Source organism: Trematomus bernacchii, unplaced genomic scaffold (assembly GCF_902827165.1).
Source record: "Trematomus bernacchii unplaced genomic scaffold, fTreBer1.1, whole genome shotgun sequence".
In the NCBI taxonomy this organism is placed as follows: Eukaryota; Metazoa; Chordata; class Actinopteri; order Perciformes; family Nototheniidae; genus Trematomus; species Trematomus bernacchii.
The window spans coordinates 15894653-15915004 of record NW_022987648.1 but is presented as its reverse complement, the minus strand read 5'-3'; the positions used below and the strand labels follow the sequence as shown (position 1 = coordinate 15915004).

The 20352-nt window shown below is 41.5% G+C and overlaps 1 protein-coding gene across 1 annotated transcript; it reads right to left on the bottom strand.

Annotated features, from left to right (window-relative positions):
- Nucleotides 1-20018, bottom strand: kansl1l (KAT8 regulatory NSL complex subunit 1-like). The gene is given in 16 exon segments (XM_034134567.1): nucleotides 1-140; nucleotides 143-229; nucleotides 1311-1419; nucleotides 1775-1887; nucleotides 1977-2046; nucleotides 2443-2555; nucleotides 2828-2925; nucleotides 3072-3218; nucleotides 5312-5437; nucleotides 7503-7677; nucleotides 9646-9820; nucleotides 10292-10398; nucleotides 11178-11333; nucleotides 11706-11862; nucleotides 17592-18710; nucleotides 19841-20018. Coding segments are annotated over 15 exon segments (2820 nt in total). The 5' UTR covers nucleotides 18662-18710; nucleotides 19841-20018; the 3' UTR covers nucleotides 1-23.
- Nucleotides 20019-20352: the final 334 nt, after the last annotated feature.

Here is a 20352-nt window from a genome sequence, read left to right as displayed (position 1 = left end):
TGTTAAAGTAAGGCACTGCTCTCTCAGCTGCTCTGGCTTTGTCCACCAGACGGCAGTGTAATACCAGAGCAGGAAGCAGGGGAGAGATGGGAGTTGGAGTTCTTTGCTGCTGTGGGGGTAGAGTTACACTCTGACCTCCTGTTGCCACTTCTTCTAGGTTATCGGAGAGTAGGGCGTCTTCCTCGTCTTTTTCTAGAGGAAACTCTCGTGGCTCCCAGGGTGTCTGAGGCTGCCAGGGAAAAGAGCGCATTAATGGTATTGAGCCACACTTCTGTAAATATAAATTAACAATGAATAAACGATGAACATGTTGGTGCTAGTATGTGCTATATGTATCACTTTCTATGCACACAAGAGTGAAAATATAACAAATATATATTAGATATTTTTGAAGAGGAAAGAAACGTAAAGAATGTGCTACATAAGTTGTTAAATAAAACTCAGATTACTTCCTATATCAGTACCTCCATTGAATTTAGACTTTACATTACATGTCATTTGTTAGACGCTTTTATCCAAAGCGTGGGGGGGACAATCCCCACAGGAGCAATTTGGGGTGAAGTGTCTTGCCCAGGGACACAACGACATGCTGACTGCAGTTGGACTCGAACTTGCTATCCCCTGATTAAAAGTCCAGCACACTATCCACTGAGCCACAGCCTCCATCCATACACTTTAAAGGGTGTATCATAGCGTCACATAAATCTGATTCCTTATTAAAAAAAATCAAACGCTGTGCTTTAATCAGGGTTTGTATGGGGGCTGGATAGCAATAGAAGGGCAACAGAGTGAAGTGGGGATATTTGTGGTGTGGAGACATTGATTTGGACCGTCTGGTTTAGCAGCAACTCATTTCTTCTCCAATCAAAGCGAAGTGGTACAAAGCACCGCAATCAGAATATAATCAACCACAGCGAAGTGGAAACAAGTATCTGTGTAGGCTCTCAAGGATATATCTAGGCTACCCACTCAATATAACTAGGGGAAGAGTATTGATGAGTGTTTAACACGGTTTTTTCCACTTTATACTTTTCCTCTCATCTGAAGCACATCATACCACAGACACATCTTTGACTGGAGTGTTACAGAAAATATCTATTGTGTATCCGACCTGTATTTTAGTTATTTTCATAGTACTTTGAAATAAGTGTTTTAAAGGGTGATATATAAATAAAGTTTATTATGATCTGGCCGCTATTTTAGAGATATGGCATCAAAATGAAACAGCCAATCGAAAATCGCTGTGTATGACCCTCCTCCTTCCTGAATCAGCATACTTGGGGTTTCAGCTGTGGTGCTTTTGATCTTACCAGCCACTCCTCTGGGCTTTGCTGTTCATCAGTATCCAGCAGCTGAGCACAACTCAATTCAGCAGAGCTCTCCTCTCCTGATGTGCACATCCCGCCCCCTGACAACCTGCTGCCAAAGCCGGAGAGAAAAACAAGCATACCCCATGAAACTTCACGAGGAAATTACTCAACATTCCCCTTTCACACAAGCTGTATTTGCATGCACAGAGATGAGCAAGCCAAGCATGCAATGGTTGCATCTGTCAGCACAGACAGTGAGTCGAGGATTTGATCCAATTCATTTTCTGATAAAGCGTGATAAACACTGACATTTCAGATGTTTGAAAAGGCTGATATTTCTCACAATCCACCTGATTCATATAGTTCCCTTTGCATTTTCATATCACCTGATGAAATAGTATTTAAATGAACACTGGATTATTTAGCCTGTGTGTGTATTTTCTGTTAGTGTCTTTGGTTTTCACCTATTAGGACGTCTGCAGCATTTTATTTTCGCCCATGATGGCCAGCGCAGCTTCTCTCTCTGCTCTAATTCCATGTGTCTCCGGGCAACCACGTTGTTATTGTTATCCTCCTCCTGAAAAGAACACATACAGAGAGATAAAGATGATATTTTCTGCACAAATAGCCCAAAAAAGAAATGTTATCTAAGAGATGAGATATTACCTGCCCCTCCTCTTTGTCCTCCTCTTTCTCTGCTTCACAGTTCAGAGAAAAGGGGTCAACCACCCGCCAGCTGCAAAGAAAGACAGACTTTTGGAGTGTTTTTTATGACAGACAGCGATGGTGGACAGTGGGCATAGCATTTTTCTAATTCAAAGTATGTTTTATAACAGCCATATTATTATGCATTTATGTTAAGAAGCTGCTTGTTTGGAAATAAAGGTATTTCACTACTGAGAGGGAAATCAAACCTACCTTACAAGAGGTAGCTTGACAGACTTTATACCATTTCGATTAACAAGTTTAATGGGCAGAATCAAATTTCTCTTTATTGTAGCAGTACAGGGAAAACTGAGTATTTCACAAAGCATGGTTAAAGTGACCTATAAGAAATTGTTACAACAGTTTCTACAACATTTGTAACAAAGAGCATTAGGACATAGCTTCCCAGTCAGCTTTTATTTCCTACCTTGGTGTCAGGATGTCTTTGTACTGCAGCTTCTCCACTTTAGCCAGGGACATGGGGATGACAATGTTGTTGATGTTGTACACACTCTCTCCCTGTCGTCTGCGAACACAGCCCTAAAATGAAACATGGAGTGACAGTTCACACCAACGATTCAGAATTTCTCACACATTTAATGTCAGCCATTGTCGCTGTGATACAGGCTTTCTGTTGACTATAGCTTCTTCATATTCACATCAAATGTTGTGTTTTGAATTTATGAAGTTAAATTATTTTCTTAGCCCGATTTAAGGGTCAGTGTTAATTCAGGTTTGGTATCCGGTAAAGGTTACTGTATACATGAATGAGTGTTCTCGGAAGTATACATGTTTTAAAATGTGTGTATTACCCGTGAGGCCTGCTTGTGTGGCGCCTGTGTGTAGCTGTCCTCCAGCACTTCATCTGAACTGTCTAGGTCATAGAGCTGGTACAGGTCATCTTTCTCATCTGGGTATAACACACACACACACACACACACACACAAATGAGACTAGTGTTTAGCTGCAAAAGACACTACATACACAAAACCTTTAACCATTAAGTTACTTTCTATGATCCTGGAATACAGTAGGTGAACATATACATATACACACCTTCTAATAGCCTGTGGTTGTGTTTTCTCTTCCTTTTCCTCTGGTTGGCTCTGCGGTGTTGACTCTGAGCAGAGCCTGCCATCCTGATAGGTGACAGACCCATAACTCGGCTTTTATGATGCCTTGCACGCTGCTTGTATTTGTGACCTACAATAAAACACACAGACAAACACACACACACAAACTGAGTAAACACAGCACAGGAATTTCCTTTCATTCCTATTTTCCGCCTTGGTTTAAGTCTACAAAAGCTTATCCTTAACCTTTAGTCCCATTATTTTAGCTGGTGACTTCCTCTCACACCATTAATGCAGATAACTTGCTAACAAAATGTAAAATGTTAATATATTTCTCTTCATAACCCAAGTGAAAATGATTGAAGAAACTGATCTAAAGACAATTTGATGGATTGAGGGACTTGAATAGATTATTTAGCTTTTTTTGTAACTTTGTAAAAACAATGCCTGCCAGGGTTAGGGGTGAATTTACACACTTGCACACACTTATCTTAGCCTTGTTTTAGTGCTGTGGTCAGAACTTTAACAGAATCCATTAGGAGAAAAGAAGGACAGAAGTAGAAGTAATGAAGGAACTGTAGGGAGGAATTAATGCCTGTGATCCACCTTACATTTCAATAATAAAGTACATTATTTGTACTGTAGTGCCTTCGCTAACAGTTAAATACTAAATCCTTTATGCCATTCTTTATTATTCTCCATAGTATTTACCCATACGACCATCTCCTGCTTGCTTTGACTGTTTACGTGACCTGATTCTCCTTTAGCTACAATCAGGTATCACAAGGGGTTTGATGATGTAGAAGGCTATTATCAAAGGTGACGTTAGCTTGAACGAGCGAACGGAGAGGAAAGGAGAATAAGATAATTCAAGCCGACAAGAAATCAATAGAGAGGTGGGTAAGTGACATCTTCATCAATTTCCAATTGGCCTCCTGTGTGTTTCCCACTATACTCTCTACCTACTTCTACTACAGCACTTATTGCCTTTCTTTTAAATCCACCGATTCATTAAACACATAAAAGGAAGAAGTCCGTCAAAACGTTTTGACGATCAGGGAACATGCTTTAAACAACCATGGTGATGGAAACACTTAAACCCCTGAAACCAGAGCTGCCAGAGGCATTTGCAGAAGTAAGTAATTGTTCATTAGCATCAGACTAATATATATAGACAATGTATCGACACTGCTGAAATGCCAAATGATAACTGCTCAGTTGGAAGCCTCATACAGAGCCAGCGTGATATCTGACATGCGCAGGATAACTCATGAGGGAGACAAAGAAGACAAATTCCACTTTTTTTATAATTTATAAATATTGATTAAGTGTTGTTTAGAAACAAGGTTGGATAAAAAATCATTTAAATATTGGTTGTAGTGTTATGATAACACATTTTGTATTTGATTATAAATGTTATGTTTCAAGTAACTTTAAATGTAAAAATAGACACCAATAAAATGTATAAGAATTACAATTAGGGCTGCAACTAACAATCGTTTTCATGATCAATTAATCTGGCAATTCATTTAGGTTTATTCAGGAATTTGTATAAACATTATCAATCTTACTTAGTCAAAAGGATGTCACTTTTTTACCCGAAGTTAGTCAGTTTAGTGAAACAGAACGAAGCAGAAGGGCAAATTTGGCCTTCCTGAAAAAATGAACAATTAATCCATTATCAGAATATTGGTGATTTTGTGTCTGTTAAACGAAACGTCAATTAGTCGTCTAATCACCACAGCTCTGATAAAAAAAAAATCGTGCTACACCTTATCCAATTGGGACCAAAGCGCTAGCACCAGTGACGTAGCTGCAGTTATTCTTAAAAAGAACACATTCAAAAGGTTTCGCCTGTGAAGCTGGAACAGGTAGTGAAGACTTGTAATTCACATTAAATTACTACTGACTTCAAAACAGACTTCTTTGCTGCCAGCTCTGCAAAGAGAAGTGGATCAAAGCCAGCAAGTTTCTACAACAACAACAATGCAGGTGCAGTCTGTTAAATAGCACCTCTGCCTTCCAGTCGATTCCATTACTCCTCAACACAGCTTGTTACAGTCCTGCTCACATGCATTCTGTGAGTTTCTACATGGCACAGCAAACGCGTAAGAGTAAAGTACATGCAGAGCAAAAAAAGTAGACAAAGCAGTCATCAGACAGGAGAGCACCATGGAACAGTACAGGATATGTGATCAATACTGGTAAAGGGCAGGATCTTACTGTTGTGCAGTGGTGTGGAGCTGGATCTGTTGTAGTGTGATGGACTGCATGGTTCCACATTTATAATCAAAGGCCTTAGGGACCATTCTTCTCTGGACTTCTCTGATTGATTGGACTGAGGAGTACCTGAAGGAAGATGAGACAATTATACTGTAAGTATGCAGTTAAAACACGGTTACTCAGCACATCTCTTAATGCAAGCATGCAATAAAAGGCAAACACAAAGGCAGTGTATGACGCAAGCATCCGTATCCATTGTTCGCTATTCAAGCCCACACACTGGCAGCATCGTGAAGCAAGGTAAGACATCATGATACACCACTGCTTTAGTCCATGTGCCCAGCTATCACTGCCTCTGTGTGGCCCGTCTGACATGCAGGCGTCAACTGGAAAATGACACACGATGGCAGGTGTGTGGTGCGCCTGTTGGTTTACCATGTCAAATTCAAGCGAATACAATACTCTTGTGAACTGCACCTCTCAGGAAACAGTAGATAAATCAAATGTACCACATTCTAGCTTTTCTTTTTTAAAGGTCACCTATTATGCAAAATCCACTTTTTCATGTCTTTTATACATAAGGCAAGGCAAGGCAAATGTATTTATATAGCACCTTTCAACACAAGGCAATTCAAAGTGCTTTACAAAAAATGAAAGACATTAAGAAAATGGCATTTAAAATCAGTCATTAAAAAGAAAAGATAATAAAATAAACATTAAAAGAAAAAATACATGGATAAAAGTTACAGTGCAGTCTAAGATCTGAATAGTTCAATTAAAAGCAGCGACAAAAAGAAAAGTCTTCAGCCTGGATTTAAAAGTAGTAAGAGTTTCAGCGGACCTGCAGGTTTCTGGGAGTTTGTTCCAGATATTTGGAGCATAATAACTGAACGCTGCTTTACCATGTTTAGTTCTGACTCTGGGGACAGAAAGCTGACCAGTCCCTGAAGACCTGAGAGTTCTGGATGGTTCATAATTTAGCAGTAGGTCAGACATGTATTTTGGGCCTAAACCATTCAAAGCTTTATAAACCAGCAGCAGTATTTTGAAATTAATTCTTTGACACACAGGAAGCCAGTGTAAAGACTTCAGAACAGGTGTAATGTGATCCACTTTCTTAGTGTCAGTGAGGACTCGAGCAGCGGCGTTCTGAATCAGCTGCAGCTTTCTAATAGATTTTTTAGTGAGACCTGTGAAGACACCATTACAGTAGTCGAGTCTACTGAAGATAAAAGCATGGACAAGTTTTTCCAAATCCTGCTGCTTAGTCTTTTAATCCTAGATATGTTCTTTAGGTGATAGTAGGCTGATTTAGTAACTGATTTAATGTGACTGTTGAAACTCAGGTCAGAGTCCATGACAACACCTACATTTCTGGCTCTCTGTTGTTTTGAACATTGCAGACTGAAGCTCACCGCTAACTTTTATACGTTCTGCCTTGGCTCCAAAAATCATTACCTCAGTTTTATCTTTGTTTAATTGGAGAAAGTTCTGACACATCCAGTCATTGATTTGTTCAATGCACTTACTCAGTGTTTGAATTGGAGCATAATCTCCTGGTGAAATTGTTACGTAAATTTGTGTGTCATCCGCATAGCTATGGTAACTTATTTTGTTGTTCTTCATTATCTGAGCCAGTGGTAGCATGTAGACGTTAAAGAGAAGAAACATGTGTCCCCTCTGTGGAAAGAGATTCTGAAAGTTTCAGGAAAAATGATTCGCTCTCTTTTTGTCCTGATCCATTTACTGTATATACAAACCTGTCTGAAAATGAGCTGATCAGATTTTGGCCACTTTATGATGTAACCCACCCCCCCCACCTTATCACCTGAATCTCCTCCTAGAGCACCATTGTGTTCTTTTTAACCAAATATCTCTCAGAGGGGCGTGGGGAGTGGCTCCTTATTTTTCATCTAAAGTAACAGACAGAGAATCAGCACTTTTGAAACAGGGCTGAAACAGAGGGGATTATGGGATGCTACAATGCATGATCTGTTTGGTATTTGGAGCCAAACACTTCAGAGACATGTTTTGTATCTGAGACCTATTATATATTGATGAAAAACAGTATAATAGGGGACCTTTAAATAAAAGGTGATACAAGTGTCTTCCTCATATTTAATGTTAAATAATGTTTTCACAGTCATACCATTCACACAATGTTATGAAGCAATTTTAATATGTATCCTACCAAATGAAAGAGACACTGCAGGGTGAGGGTTGGAGCTGGGGGTCCTTGAGGACAGTGCCCTGCTGGAGCTGCAGGCGGGGTCAGAGCACAGGACTACAGGGTCACAGGATGAACAACATGAACAGGAAGGTGATGAGAGAGAAGAGGAATGAGTACACGTGGACCTCCCAGAGTCCTGAAGCACAAAAAGAGAAGAAAAAACAGAGAAAGACATTTATTTTTTAGATTAGACAACTTACTTTCTTAAACTACTGGATAAACTTGGCCGTCTCCTTGTGTTCTTTTAAAGTATGAGTCAGAGGGAATTTAAGGGAGCTGCGCTGTGGGCACACTGATTAAAGTAATTAAGTTGTTAACATGCTTTCTTTTGCATCTGGCAATATCACAATGGAGCTGCCTAGGGCTGCTTCTTTTTATAAAGAGCTACAAACTCTATTAGGCTCTAATGCTAGAGTACAAGTGTTTGGCAAGGTGTTAAAACTCCAGGGTCAAATCCAAAGGTACCTTTACATTTCAAACGGTTGGATTTGAACATGTCAATCTTTAAAATGGTTAATATCTTTGTATGTGTGCTAAAGAAGAGCAAGATGGTGATTAGAAAACGAAAGTTAAACCTTGTGTTTTTATTATAGAAACTGACTCAAACATTAAGATCAGGCCAAAATCAAAACTATTTTACATGACATCATTATTTGAGGTACTATAATATAATATTGACTTAAATGAAGACAAAAACACTCAAAACTAAACTGAAGTCAAAGTATTGTGTATAATAATGTATGAGTTCATAGTCAATCCCTTAAAACCTGACTTTGCAAGGACATAGCAATGTCCCCAGGCTAAATGAAGGCTATAGCTTTAAATGAACCCAATGCACCCGTTTTCTTGAAGTCCTAGTTCATCAAATTTGAAACATTTATTATAAAATCACAAATGTAGGCCTATAATTAGGATGAATAATTGATGCATTATGGTTAAGACCCCATTTACACGGGAACGAAACGGGTTGTATCCACATAGTTTCTCTTGCGTATAGCCCTTTCATTTACACGAGGCCGTAACAAAACGATAGAAACGGCCCCCGCAAACGATAACGGGTCCCAAGGTGGATAGATCTGCAAACGGAACGCTCTGGGGGGTCAAACGGCTCTGTGTAATCGCCTCTATACGATCATTTCCCGATAGATGAAGCCATAGCCCCGCCTCTCCCCACCTCTGCTGCTCACTGCTGTAGCATGGTCAGTAGCTACTGTCAGTAGCTACTGCTAGTGCTACTGCTACTGACCATGCTACAGATGTTAGTACAAAATCTACAGCTCGACCATGCTACAGATGTTAGTGCAAAATCTACAGCTCCTCTACCACAACCATCAGCAACAAGTGGACATGGAGAATTACATGAACTACTACATGTTGCTAAATCCACCGCGGGGCATAAACAGAAGGGCAACCATGGCAACCATGCTCCGGGGTCTTCTTCGCTGCTTTTGGTGTATTTTGTGGCGACAGCAGCGCCACTTACAGGCCTGGCATATGTACTACAGCGTTTCCAGCGGGTCGAGCGGTCTCGTGTGAACAGACACGTTAAATGAATCGAATGCGTGTGAACGGAAGACTTTTTTGAAAACGCATATGGTGCGTAAAAGCAAACGTTCCCGTGTAAAGGCAGCCTAAGTAAACTGGGGCAGTAATACAGTAATCAGGCATAGTGCTGATGTCATCTTGATTAATGCCTTCACAATCACTTCCTCAGAATAAAGAGGGGGAAAATGCAAATGTCTTCATTATCCTCACTATGCAGGGACATGGTGGCACTAATGAATAGATTCTAATGTATTCCTGTAGAGAAATAGAGTTATTCTAGAAGCACAGACTGGTTCAAACTAAGATTAAGTGTAGGAGTAAATAAGTCATAATTCTAACTGGACCCAATGTAATTCAAACAGCAAATAACACAACAAATAAAGACATGCATATTTGGGGTCAGACTTCTTTGATATCGTTGCAAACTATTGGAAGATAAATGTTTAGAAAGGTGTCCATGTTTTGCGTCATGGCACATAGATGTGTATGTGTGCTGTGAGAGTTGCATTATGTAAATGAGAAGATGGATAGACTGGGAAATAACTGCTTGTGTGCCTACCTCTGCACTGCTGGAGTTGCAGGTGTTGAAAGAAAACAGTTTGGGCTTGTGGTAGGTGACCAGGGGTCGAGTGCGGGCACACACGCATGACACATCCGATTTGAAGAGCCTCCTGGTCCCCAGTCTCCTTCTCTTGGAGCTCCCAGGGACAAAAATGTCGCCTTCTCTCTGACCACTGCAATAACGAGATTGTTTAAAAAAAAAATGTATTCATTGTTGGTCTTAGATCTTCTTTCAGAATAACAGCCAGAAACAAACAATAGCTTGTTACATGCATACACAGGGTGAAGAGCTGTTTTTTTCTTAATCGCTTGGCTTTTATCTTTAGAGCCAGACAGAGAGTTAAAAAGGCAGCAGGAAGGAAAGACATGTTGTAGTGTAATGGGTTACATTACAACAACCTTGATCATTCAGAATATAGAATACCCCTAGACCAGACAATGTACAAACCTCTGGTGATACAAGATTCTCTGTTTCTATTTTTAAATGACATGTCATTTGTGTGTGTGTGTGTGTATGTGTATGTGTATGTGTATGTGTATGTGTATGTGTATGTGTGTGTGTGTGTGTGTGTGTGTGTGTGTGTGTGTGTGTGTGTGTGTGTGTGTGTGTGTGTGTGTGGGTGTGTGTGTGTTGTGCTCTGTACCTTGTGAAGGCTTTCTTGCCTCTCCAGGTGTGGGATGTTTGTTTAGATAGCGGTGAAAAGCTGAGAGGAGGCATCAGACTGTTGACAATCTGGCTGAGCTGGGCACTCTGCAACAAAGAAACCATCCATATATTGCTTAGGGATACATACAAAATAATGGATTGATCAGACTGATAAACATAGCATTCAGGTTTAAGGAAAAAGCTCATTTTATTCAGGTACCTTTGTTTAATTGAGCTTCAAATGTGCCTGGTGTTGCACAATAGGATTCAAAAGGCGATTATTCTGGATAGAAACCTGTGTTGATATTTAGTTGGACATTAGGTGAAGACATCCAACACTTTTATTTGCCCAAACAAACTCATTTCTGTCAAGTGAAATGAAAACACACAGCCGAGATTTTGTCGAGCTATTGACGGGCAATTTTTTGTACTCATTTTGGCATAATTTTGTACTCAAGTATCAGCCTTCTCAAAGCAGGTCATTTTTGTATTTATGTAAAATGTTTAATATACTTTTTGTTTTAAACTAAAACAGATTGACTTATTTGTATGCCATTAAAACAGTTTGCACTTGGATTAACAGTCGATTTTCGGCATCAGCTCCCCTCCTACAACAGATGAAATCCCTTTAGGCTTCACAAAGCAGCAGGAATTTCTGCATTCCATATGCAGTCTCACTATCTAGCATAACAGCTAAAGGTCAAGCAACATGCATACTTTAATTAATCTGTCTAACCATCTCTAGTTCCTGTGCTTTTCTACACAACAGACACATTTGTAAGGTTATTCTCGTGATTTAGTGTATGGAGTTAGATCGGAAAAGATTACTATTCCTCTTTACACAGTCGGTATAACTTGTGTCTTTACTATTTCCTGCCTCCTACCTGTCTCTCTATGTTGTACAGAAGGCGTGTGGGGCTGCAGGGTTCATTGTCAGCGTCTGATCCGGCCGTGCAGGATAACCCCGCCAGTTCTCTCAGCAGGGTCTGCTGAATCTGTCGGTCTGTCAGTGGCTGGGACTCTGCAAGCACCACACCACCCTAAAATAAACAAACACACACACACACACAAATAACTTAAATAAACTTTGGTTGTATACTCTGCCATACTCTACCACAATTATTCTAACATTTATAAAATGGCATTATCTGTGAGAACAGTCCATGACAGCTGCTTGCATTGTTTTATGTATCTTCAAAGTGTGACTACAGTGGCCCACTTTTCTATAAGAGATTTGGTCAAAAGTCTTATCCCATGTTACAGTATTGCAGCAACAATTGGCAGAACATTTACATTCTCTTCACTTAAAACTGACTTGTATCAAGGCCTCAGTAAAAGCCCTTAATAATCTATAGCTGTCTATTGTGTCAACTGGCCTTTATTAGGGTCTTTACAGAGGGCTTTTGTCTTACCTTGCAAGAGCGGATGTGCTTGTGGAGCTCCACCAGTTGTTGTGTCCTCCCTTCCAGCTCGGCCAGACGCAGCTGCAGCCAACTCCATCTGCTGCCCAGCTCCGCTCTCTGCTCCAGCCACCGCCTCTCACAGCTGCTGCTGCTGCTGCTGCTGCTGCTGGAGGAGGACAGGGTGATGGATGACAGAGAGAGGACACTTAGACCCGTGTAGTGGTATTAGTTATATTACTCTCTGTCAAATGCCCCAGAAACTGATACAACCTCACAAGAAGAAAATGCTTCAGCCAAGAATGCTGAAACAATTTCAAGATATTGAATGCAGTCATAAACTCCAGTACAATCATTTACTGGAAGTGTGCGAAGAGGCTAGCATGCAAGAATCACTGGCAGGGAAAAGTGTGTCACCAGTGGGAATAGTCACACAATGAAGGGAGATTGAGAGACACAAAGAGAGCACTTACAGCACAATCCATTTGTCAATTCACACATTTGCACTGCCTTCTTAAGACCTATCTTACACCAATCATGTTGCCGTACCATTTGGCATCCCCCCGATTTTGCTGAAGCACAAAAGCTTATCTAGGCCAAAGAATAAAACCCTGTTGATTTGTGCGGTGTGTATCCATAGTATGTTTCCATGGCACTAGCCTGTTCAGTGAGCATGTATCTTCTGTGTGTGTGTGTGTGTGTGTGTGTGTGTGTGTGTGTGTGTGTGTGTGTGTGTGTGTGTGTGTGTGGTGTGTGTGTGTGTGTGTGTGTGTGTGTGTGTGTGTGTGTGCGTGTGTCTCCAGCAGAGCAATAGTTGCTATGGCAGTGCTCTTGGACCTTGGCTAGGACAGGAGGGACTCCCCCCACTTCAAACACTCGGATGCAGGACTGAGAAAGGTTAGGCCAGTCAGAAAGCAGCTATATAGAATACATGACATTACCCCTGGGTGTTGTGAGGTAGTTATTCTACAATATCAACTTGTGAAGTAAAATACCAAACATGTTGTGTGCTCGCCTGATCAAAATGAAACCCAGTGTTTTGGTGGATTTGAATAAGAACTTCCCAAATAAAATCAAAGCTGTTTAATGACTGCTTCTAGACTGACTTTGAATCAACTCTAAGCTAATATCCGTTGGTTAAGGCTCCCTCTTTACTCCACAGACAATGACCAGACCTGGCTGCCCTGCAGCTCTTTCCAACTGTATAATGAGAAAATTCCTGGAATATCTGCCAAGCAGTGGGCGAGTCAATGGGAGAGGGTAGGAGAGGAGAGGTTACTATTTACCTGGTAGTGTGCAAGCATTACATATTTTATGTAGATATTCATTATTAAAAATGAATGGTCTAGTAAACCACTGGCTACCCTCCAAAGTGAGAAGGTGTGAGTTTCCATAGACAAATCCTGGTTTCATTCAAGGCCGGCCCCAGCAAGTTGTAGTAGCTTTAGGAATTCCCCCATTTGGATAGTATTTCCTGACTCTTGCAGAGGCTTTAGAGCTGTTGGGTGTGTCTTGCACTTAAGATTTCCAACATGAAACCTTTCACAAATCCTCCCAAAAATCTAAAATAACAAAACTACTGAAAACTGAAAATGAGCAACAGCTGCCGGTGAGGTCGGCAATGTGGTTCCAAATTAAATCAAACCAAACATGTCACTGCTTTACAAGTTAAAGTGTCAAAGGGCAACTGTTTCCACATTTTCTAAAGGGGGACAATGAACTGTCCAGTTTCCAGCAAGGAGACATCCTCTTCAAGGAGGAACCTGCCATAAAAACACCCCGGGGAAGGTTTACTGACGAAACACAGAGCATTGTTCGACAGACTCGTAGAAAAAGGCAAGCTGACGCTTCCAAGATGACAGAAGCTGGCCAAATAAAAGACACACACACACACACACACACACACACTAAGAACACACAAAACACCCTTTCTCATCCCTGCTCTCTCAGTGCTTATAAAAATGCCCCCTTTTGTAAACAGCCCGTTTATTGCACTGATTCAGGAAACACAAGGGTTGAAGAAGAACATCGGACAGAAATAAAAAAAGTTGTACTGCTCTTAGACCTGACAGGAATTGAGTCCAAATGGAAAGGTCTAACTGGACCAAATCCAAGATTTTACCCCTCTTTTTTTCCCCCCACTGACGCATCCCTGACGTCACCACATTGCTGACTGGGAAATACATTAACCTAGTAACATGAGGTTAGTTGCTCTGGCATAGCCTATCTATCTCAAAGTAAACTTTACAAATACAAATGTTGAGCAAATATATAATATGTAACGATTAGCAGTTTTTCTCAAATTATATTAATCAGGTAGACACGACCATCGAGCCGCTATGTATTCAAATAAAATATAAATTAACTGCTTTACACCTGGTTTGTTTGTCATTGCATTTTGAGGCAATTATGGGGTAGAAGAAACCAACATGTTGATTTTGTTATTTGCACAGAAATATTTTTGGGTGCTTTTATGCCTTTATTGTGGCCAAATTGCTCCTCTTTCCTATATTTTATGTTTCAGTGTTTCTCATTAACGGATTTACTTTTGTGGCACATTATTAAGCAAACCAATACAAAGATCCAAACAGCAAAAATATTTTGGTTAAAATAAATGTTTGTGCTATGTACACCGTTTTCATGCAAGTTGATACGGCTATGTGGCTTGTTAATAAAAAATACTCTTAACTTGATTTCAATATTATTTTTCTCGTCTGGGGCAATATGACTCCCTAAGAGAAAGGACATGAGTAAAGCAGCAACGCCCTTACTAACCCCACACACACACACACACACACACACACACACACACACACACACACACACACACACACACACACACACACACACACACACACACACACACACACACACACACACACACACACACACACACACACACACACACACACACACACACACACACACACACACACACACACACACACCACACACACACACACACACACACACACACACACACACACACACACACACACACACACACACACACACACACACACACACACACACACACACACACACACACACACACACACACACACACACACACACACACACACACACACACACACACACACACACAACATAATAAAGAGGAGCAAGATGGGGAGGAATGGCTGCCATGTGGCTTGCTGGCATCGCCGTGTTTATTTCCTAGCCAGTGGGCAAAGTGTGTTGAACATGTTCTGAATGCAGCATGGAAAAAGAATGTCTGTTCGTGTGTGTGTGTGTGTGTGTGTGTGTGTGTGTGTGTGTGTGTGTGTGTGTGTGTGTGTGTGTGTGTGTGTGTGTGTGTGTGTGTGTGTGTGTATGGCTGAACAATGTCATCATACTCTCCACAGCTGGGAAGACAGAACTAGTGCTTACGACAAACACAGTGTAATCTCTTCTGAACGCCAAGTAAAATATGTGCCGTACAGAAGACACAGTGGAACTCTTTCACTCAGATGACTTTCCAAATCGTATAATCTGCCATCCTGGAATAAACCAATCTGATTAAATCTGTGTTTTTTTTAAACAAGTTTCAACTCGTTGAGTTTCAGTATCTCCATTGTCCTGAACTCATTGGCTCCATCGACAACAACAGCTGGCTTCTGGCAACCCAATCCCAGAAGAGCATAACAAATATTTTGGCAGTGAGAGTGCAGTTAACTTTGTGTAAATAGTTTCCTATTGTTTTCTACAACACTAGTTGGTAACTTCATATTTGACACTGTGTGAAATCACATGGTTCTTCTTAATTTGATACACAAAATATATGAGGTTCAAGGGATTCTCAAGTGTCTCCTTTGTAGCGTGTTTATTTAGCTGGCAAAACCAGCTGTGAAACATGTGACAAACTGCAGCTCTTAAAAATACACAAAGTTCAAAATAAGAAACAGACCTCGATTTCAAAGTGGCCCACAACATAAGAGACCAGGAAATGGGTCTTACTCAATTTGCTTGTAAAAATAGAAACCGACCGTTCCATGCTCAGTGAGTGGAAAATTAGCTTTCGAATAAGCAAAACAGCCCAGTAAACAAGTAGCAGTTTACAAAAATGTATAACCAAAAGTATGGGTTTTATCCATTAAAGGGCACCTATTATGCAAAATCCACTTGGTCATGTCTTTTATACAATAACATGTGTCCCCTCTGTGTTAAGAGATTCTGAAAGTTTCAGGGAAAAAGATTCTCTCTCTTCTTGTCCTGATCCATTTATATAAAAACTGTCTGAAAATGAGCTGATCAGATTTTGGCCACTTTATGATGTCATAACGATTTTTTTCGCTTGTGTAACCATTAGCCAATAACCAACCAAGGTAACCCCCGCCCACCTGATCACCTGAATCTCCTCTAATGCCCCTTTCACACCAACGCAACTCCGGTTCAAGCTCCGTGCTAGAGCTTTTCTGGTTCAGAACTGGTTCTTCGGTTTAGCGCCGGCTCTTTTCACACCGCTCAGAGCCCGACTGGTGCTGCCGCTGCTGCGTCATGACGTCACAGTTTACGTCGCTGAGTTTCTCCCCAACGCCGGAGCTCACCTCACAATAACAACGGGCCGGGGACTGCGTTGCTTTTAATCATACGAAGCCAGATTAAATTAAATAACGACTTCTCCAACCTTATACTTTTCTCCAGAGTGCCGTGGTTCATTGTTTATTAATGTGTTTCAGCGGCATTTACCGACCGCTGCAGTGCTGGCCGGCTGCTCTTCCACGAGTGTATTCTCCCGTTAGCTCCGGGTTAGCTCACACGGCTCTAAAGTATTCACTGTCTGACTGTCACACAAGCAGCTGATACATATCCCCAGTTCCCCTTAAGTGAATGTGTGTCAGTCTGAATTGACGCTGTTTGGTGTCAGTCTGAATTGACGCTGTTTGGCATCACAACGCTGTTATGAAAGTTTCTCTGGTATAACATGGGTGATGTTAGCATAGCAACCGAAGCTAAACTGACTACTTGCTAAGCAGTTTTCTACAGGCACTTTTTACCGACGTATTTTTCATTATGATTCTACTTGTGATAGTCGGACATGACAACCTGTGCAGCCCATGTATTGATTCCATCCGATAGCTGCTATAATAACAAACAAAACGTCTGCCTGCTCTCCACAATGATCAATAACAGCGAACGGATGGTCAAAGTAAGGTACAAATAAACAGAATCACACGAAGCCTGGTTAGTGTTGCCTGACTTTATAAAGTGTGTTTTTTTTAACAAGTGTGTGGTTGCGTTCTAGTCACTTTGCTCAGCACTACTGCTTGTTACAACTTTTATTTGCCGTACTCGCCTTAAGTGTTAGCTCAGGTTAATCTCGCCCCCCTCCGACGTAAGCGTGACGTATGCGGTTCTTGCTTCTAGACGGACAACTTTTTGGTGCTCGAAACGAACCGGATTCCGGAGCTATGACGCTGCTCCGCTGCGGTGTGAACAGGAAAACCCGGTGCTTTTCAAGCACCAGCACCGAACCGGCCCTGAAACACCGTTGGTGTGAAAGGGGTACTAGAGCACCAGTGTTCTTTTTAACCAAATATCTCTCAGAGGGGCGTGGCTCCTTATTTTCATCTAAAGTAACAGACAGAGAATCAGCACTTTTGAAACAGGGCTGAAACAGAGGGGATTATGGGATGCTACAATGCACGATCTGTTTGGTATTTCGAGCCAAACACTTCAGAGACATGTTTTGTATATATCTGAGGCCTATAATATATTGATGAAAAACAGTATAATAGGGGACCTTTAACAAATCATTTAATGGCTTCACATGATATTTGAAGTAAAAAAATTAAAATACAAATGATAAGTAGCTCTGAAAAGGGATCCAGAAATGTAGTTTCGTCTATTAATGTTAGGGTTAGGTTACTTATAAACTTCCACCTTCCGGATACTCACACAGGTGACGTTTTCTTTTTAGTGTGGATCCTAACTTCCTCTCCCTCCTCATCTGAGCTGCTGCTGGCGGTGGCCTCAGAGTCCAATGCCTCCTGCAGGCCTCTCAGCAGCGCCTGGCTGGAGCAGCTGAACTCTCTGAGCTCTGAGAAGGAAAACGAGGCTGTGGGCGAATCCAGCCAAGAACAATAGGGATCACTTCCCACTTGTGGAGGTAGTATAAAGGAATTTAAGGAGTCTGAGCTGTCCAGAGACACGCCGCTGATTTGACAATGCTTTTTCAGCCCCTCTAGTTGCTGGTCACAGTGTTGCAAAGCATGCTCTCCTAGCAGCGCTTGCAGTCTCCTCTGCAGCCTCTGAGCTCGGCTTTGCAGCCCTGCCTGCCTGCAGAGCTGCTCCTTCCCAGCTCTCGGTGCCAGCTGGTCGGAGTTCACCCTGCAATTGCAAGGCTGCACTGAAGATGCACTAGGACAGCCCATTGGAGTCACTCTCCCCTGTGACAGTGTAGGTTGGAGTGCAAAGTATGGAGTGTAGCCCTGGGAGCCACTCTCTCCATGGCAATAAGAAGGAGGAACACTCCGCATAAAAGGGGAATGCTGCACATCACCACCACCTGGCCCATATTCAGGAGCAGCACCATGCAGCAGACAAGCCTCTTGGCCATTGTGCTCAGGGACAGGGACTAAAAACATGTCGGGTACACCTGGGAAGACGCAGGCCACCTGATGAGAATCTCTCAGGCCTTTAGGGAAGGAGAGGAGGCTGAGGAGGGAGGCCGGGCTGGGGAGGAGCTCGGTCTCACACTGCTTGGCAGACGCCTGCAGACAGGGGGAGAGCACCGGGTTGGCAGGGAACTCCAGGGGGCTCAGAGGGAGACACAGGTCCAGAGAGGGGAACAGGGAAAGGTTCAGCCACATCTTCTGGAGGTCACCATCATCTGTTAAGCCCATCTGAGATTCCAGCTCAGAACTACACATGACTCTTCCATCTGAGTCCATTCTGACCGAGGCAGGAGGGGAGGACAGGTGGATCCCATGGCCATCTTTCAAGGTTTTGGTAAGAGCCGGGGCCATACCACTGATGGTCAAGGTAGCCAAGGCAGCAGATTTCACCTCAAATTACCTGACAGTAAAAAAAACATGTTAGAAGGTAATGCACACCTACTGATGCGAAAACAGTCATCAATAAAAGCAAATATGATACAAAATACTGTTTGTCTATGGATAATGAGACCATATAATGTGTTGGGGTTAGATTGGTGAATTTATAACCTTTCAAGACATGGTAACACTATTTATTACAGATGGGAAAAATAGAAATACTAAAGTGTAAAAATACTCTCTTACGAGTAAGAGTCCTGCATTCAAAATGTTACTTAAGTAAAAGTATAAAAGTATTGGCATTGATACTTAGATTATCAAAAGTAAAAGTACTTATTGTGCGTCATGTCCCCTTTCAGAATCATATAAATTACTGGATTATTAGTTTTGGTGCAATAATGTGTTCATCACAGCTGGAAAAAGTGGACCTACTTTGTTATATGCCACTGCTGCATATCCTAATCATAATTGTGTATTATAGTTTATGTATTAGTTTATGTTTTGTAATAGATATTAATCTGAATCTGTAAATAAATATAATACTAAGTAAATAGTAATTAATTGTGTCAAATAATTGTAGTGAAGTAAAAAGAACAATATTGGTAAGGACCCAACAATATTGGTAAGGACCCAACAATCTTATTTTAGTACAGTACTTGAGTAAATGTACTTGAGTAGCTACATTACACCACTGGTTACAGGGTATCTGTGAGCTTCGTTTTTGAGAGGCTAAAAGTGCTCTCTGTACCCTTTTTCGGACACATATTTTGGTTTTGACACGGAAAATAAATCCCTCATTTTGCTCACAGCTTATTTGTTCACTCAGTTTACAACGCCTTCTTAACTAACGGAATCATAACGGAATAATAAAGAAATAGGACCGCTGCTGTTTAAACGGTTTAATTACAGTCACGTTAAAGCGTTAAACAGCTATGATGAGGTAGTGTGAAAGTTACCACAACAATAACACATGTTAATTTACGGAGCCAGGTAACTTAACAAGAGCTGTATTCGTTAAGTTACACTTCTGGATATTCTCGTCCATCACAGGTTCAACGTACATACGTTTAAACTAACATTACCAACACAAATGACACAGAGTTACCGAGCCCGGACGTTAATAAAGTATTTTTATAACGCATAACCGCTCACCTGATTGAACATGGTTTACTCCCGTAAGATTTACAGCTGAAAGCTTAAATCTTCAGTTGTTTCCTTTGCCGATCGTTCCAGAAAATAATATCTGACCGGGTTATCTGGCTCTCAAACTCCCGGTGAAACGATGACATTATTTTTTCCCGTTTATCGGTAGATCCGCTGTACTTCTAACTGACACTAGTGATGTGTCGGTCGCGAACGAGCCGATTCTTTTGAACGGCTCTTTGGTACGAACGAGGGGAACCGAGTCGTACTTGGTGAGAGCCGTTCTTGTTATCGTTCAATCGTTGGTCCGCACTCACTGCCTGCCAAAATCCACTCTCCTTTTAAAAAGCTTGATTTTGTTCCCCAAACGTATTCTGTGAAGACCCGCCCCTACTCTGTTTGGTAGGTTTCAGCACGAGGAGTGAGATGGGGTGGGTCTTAACGGAATACGCGAGAGAGAAGTCATACCAAGTGGTACAGGACAGGTAGACAACGTGTTTTTCGGATGGAAAATGAGCCAA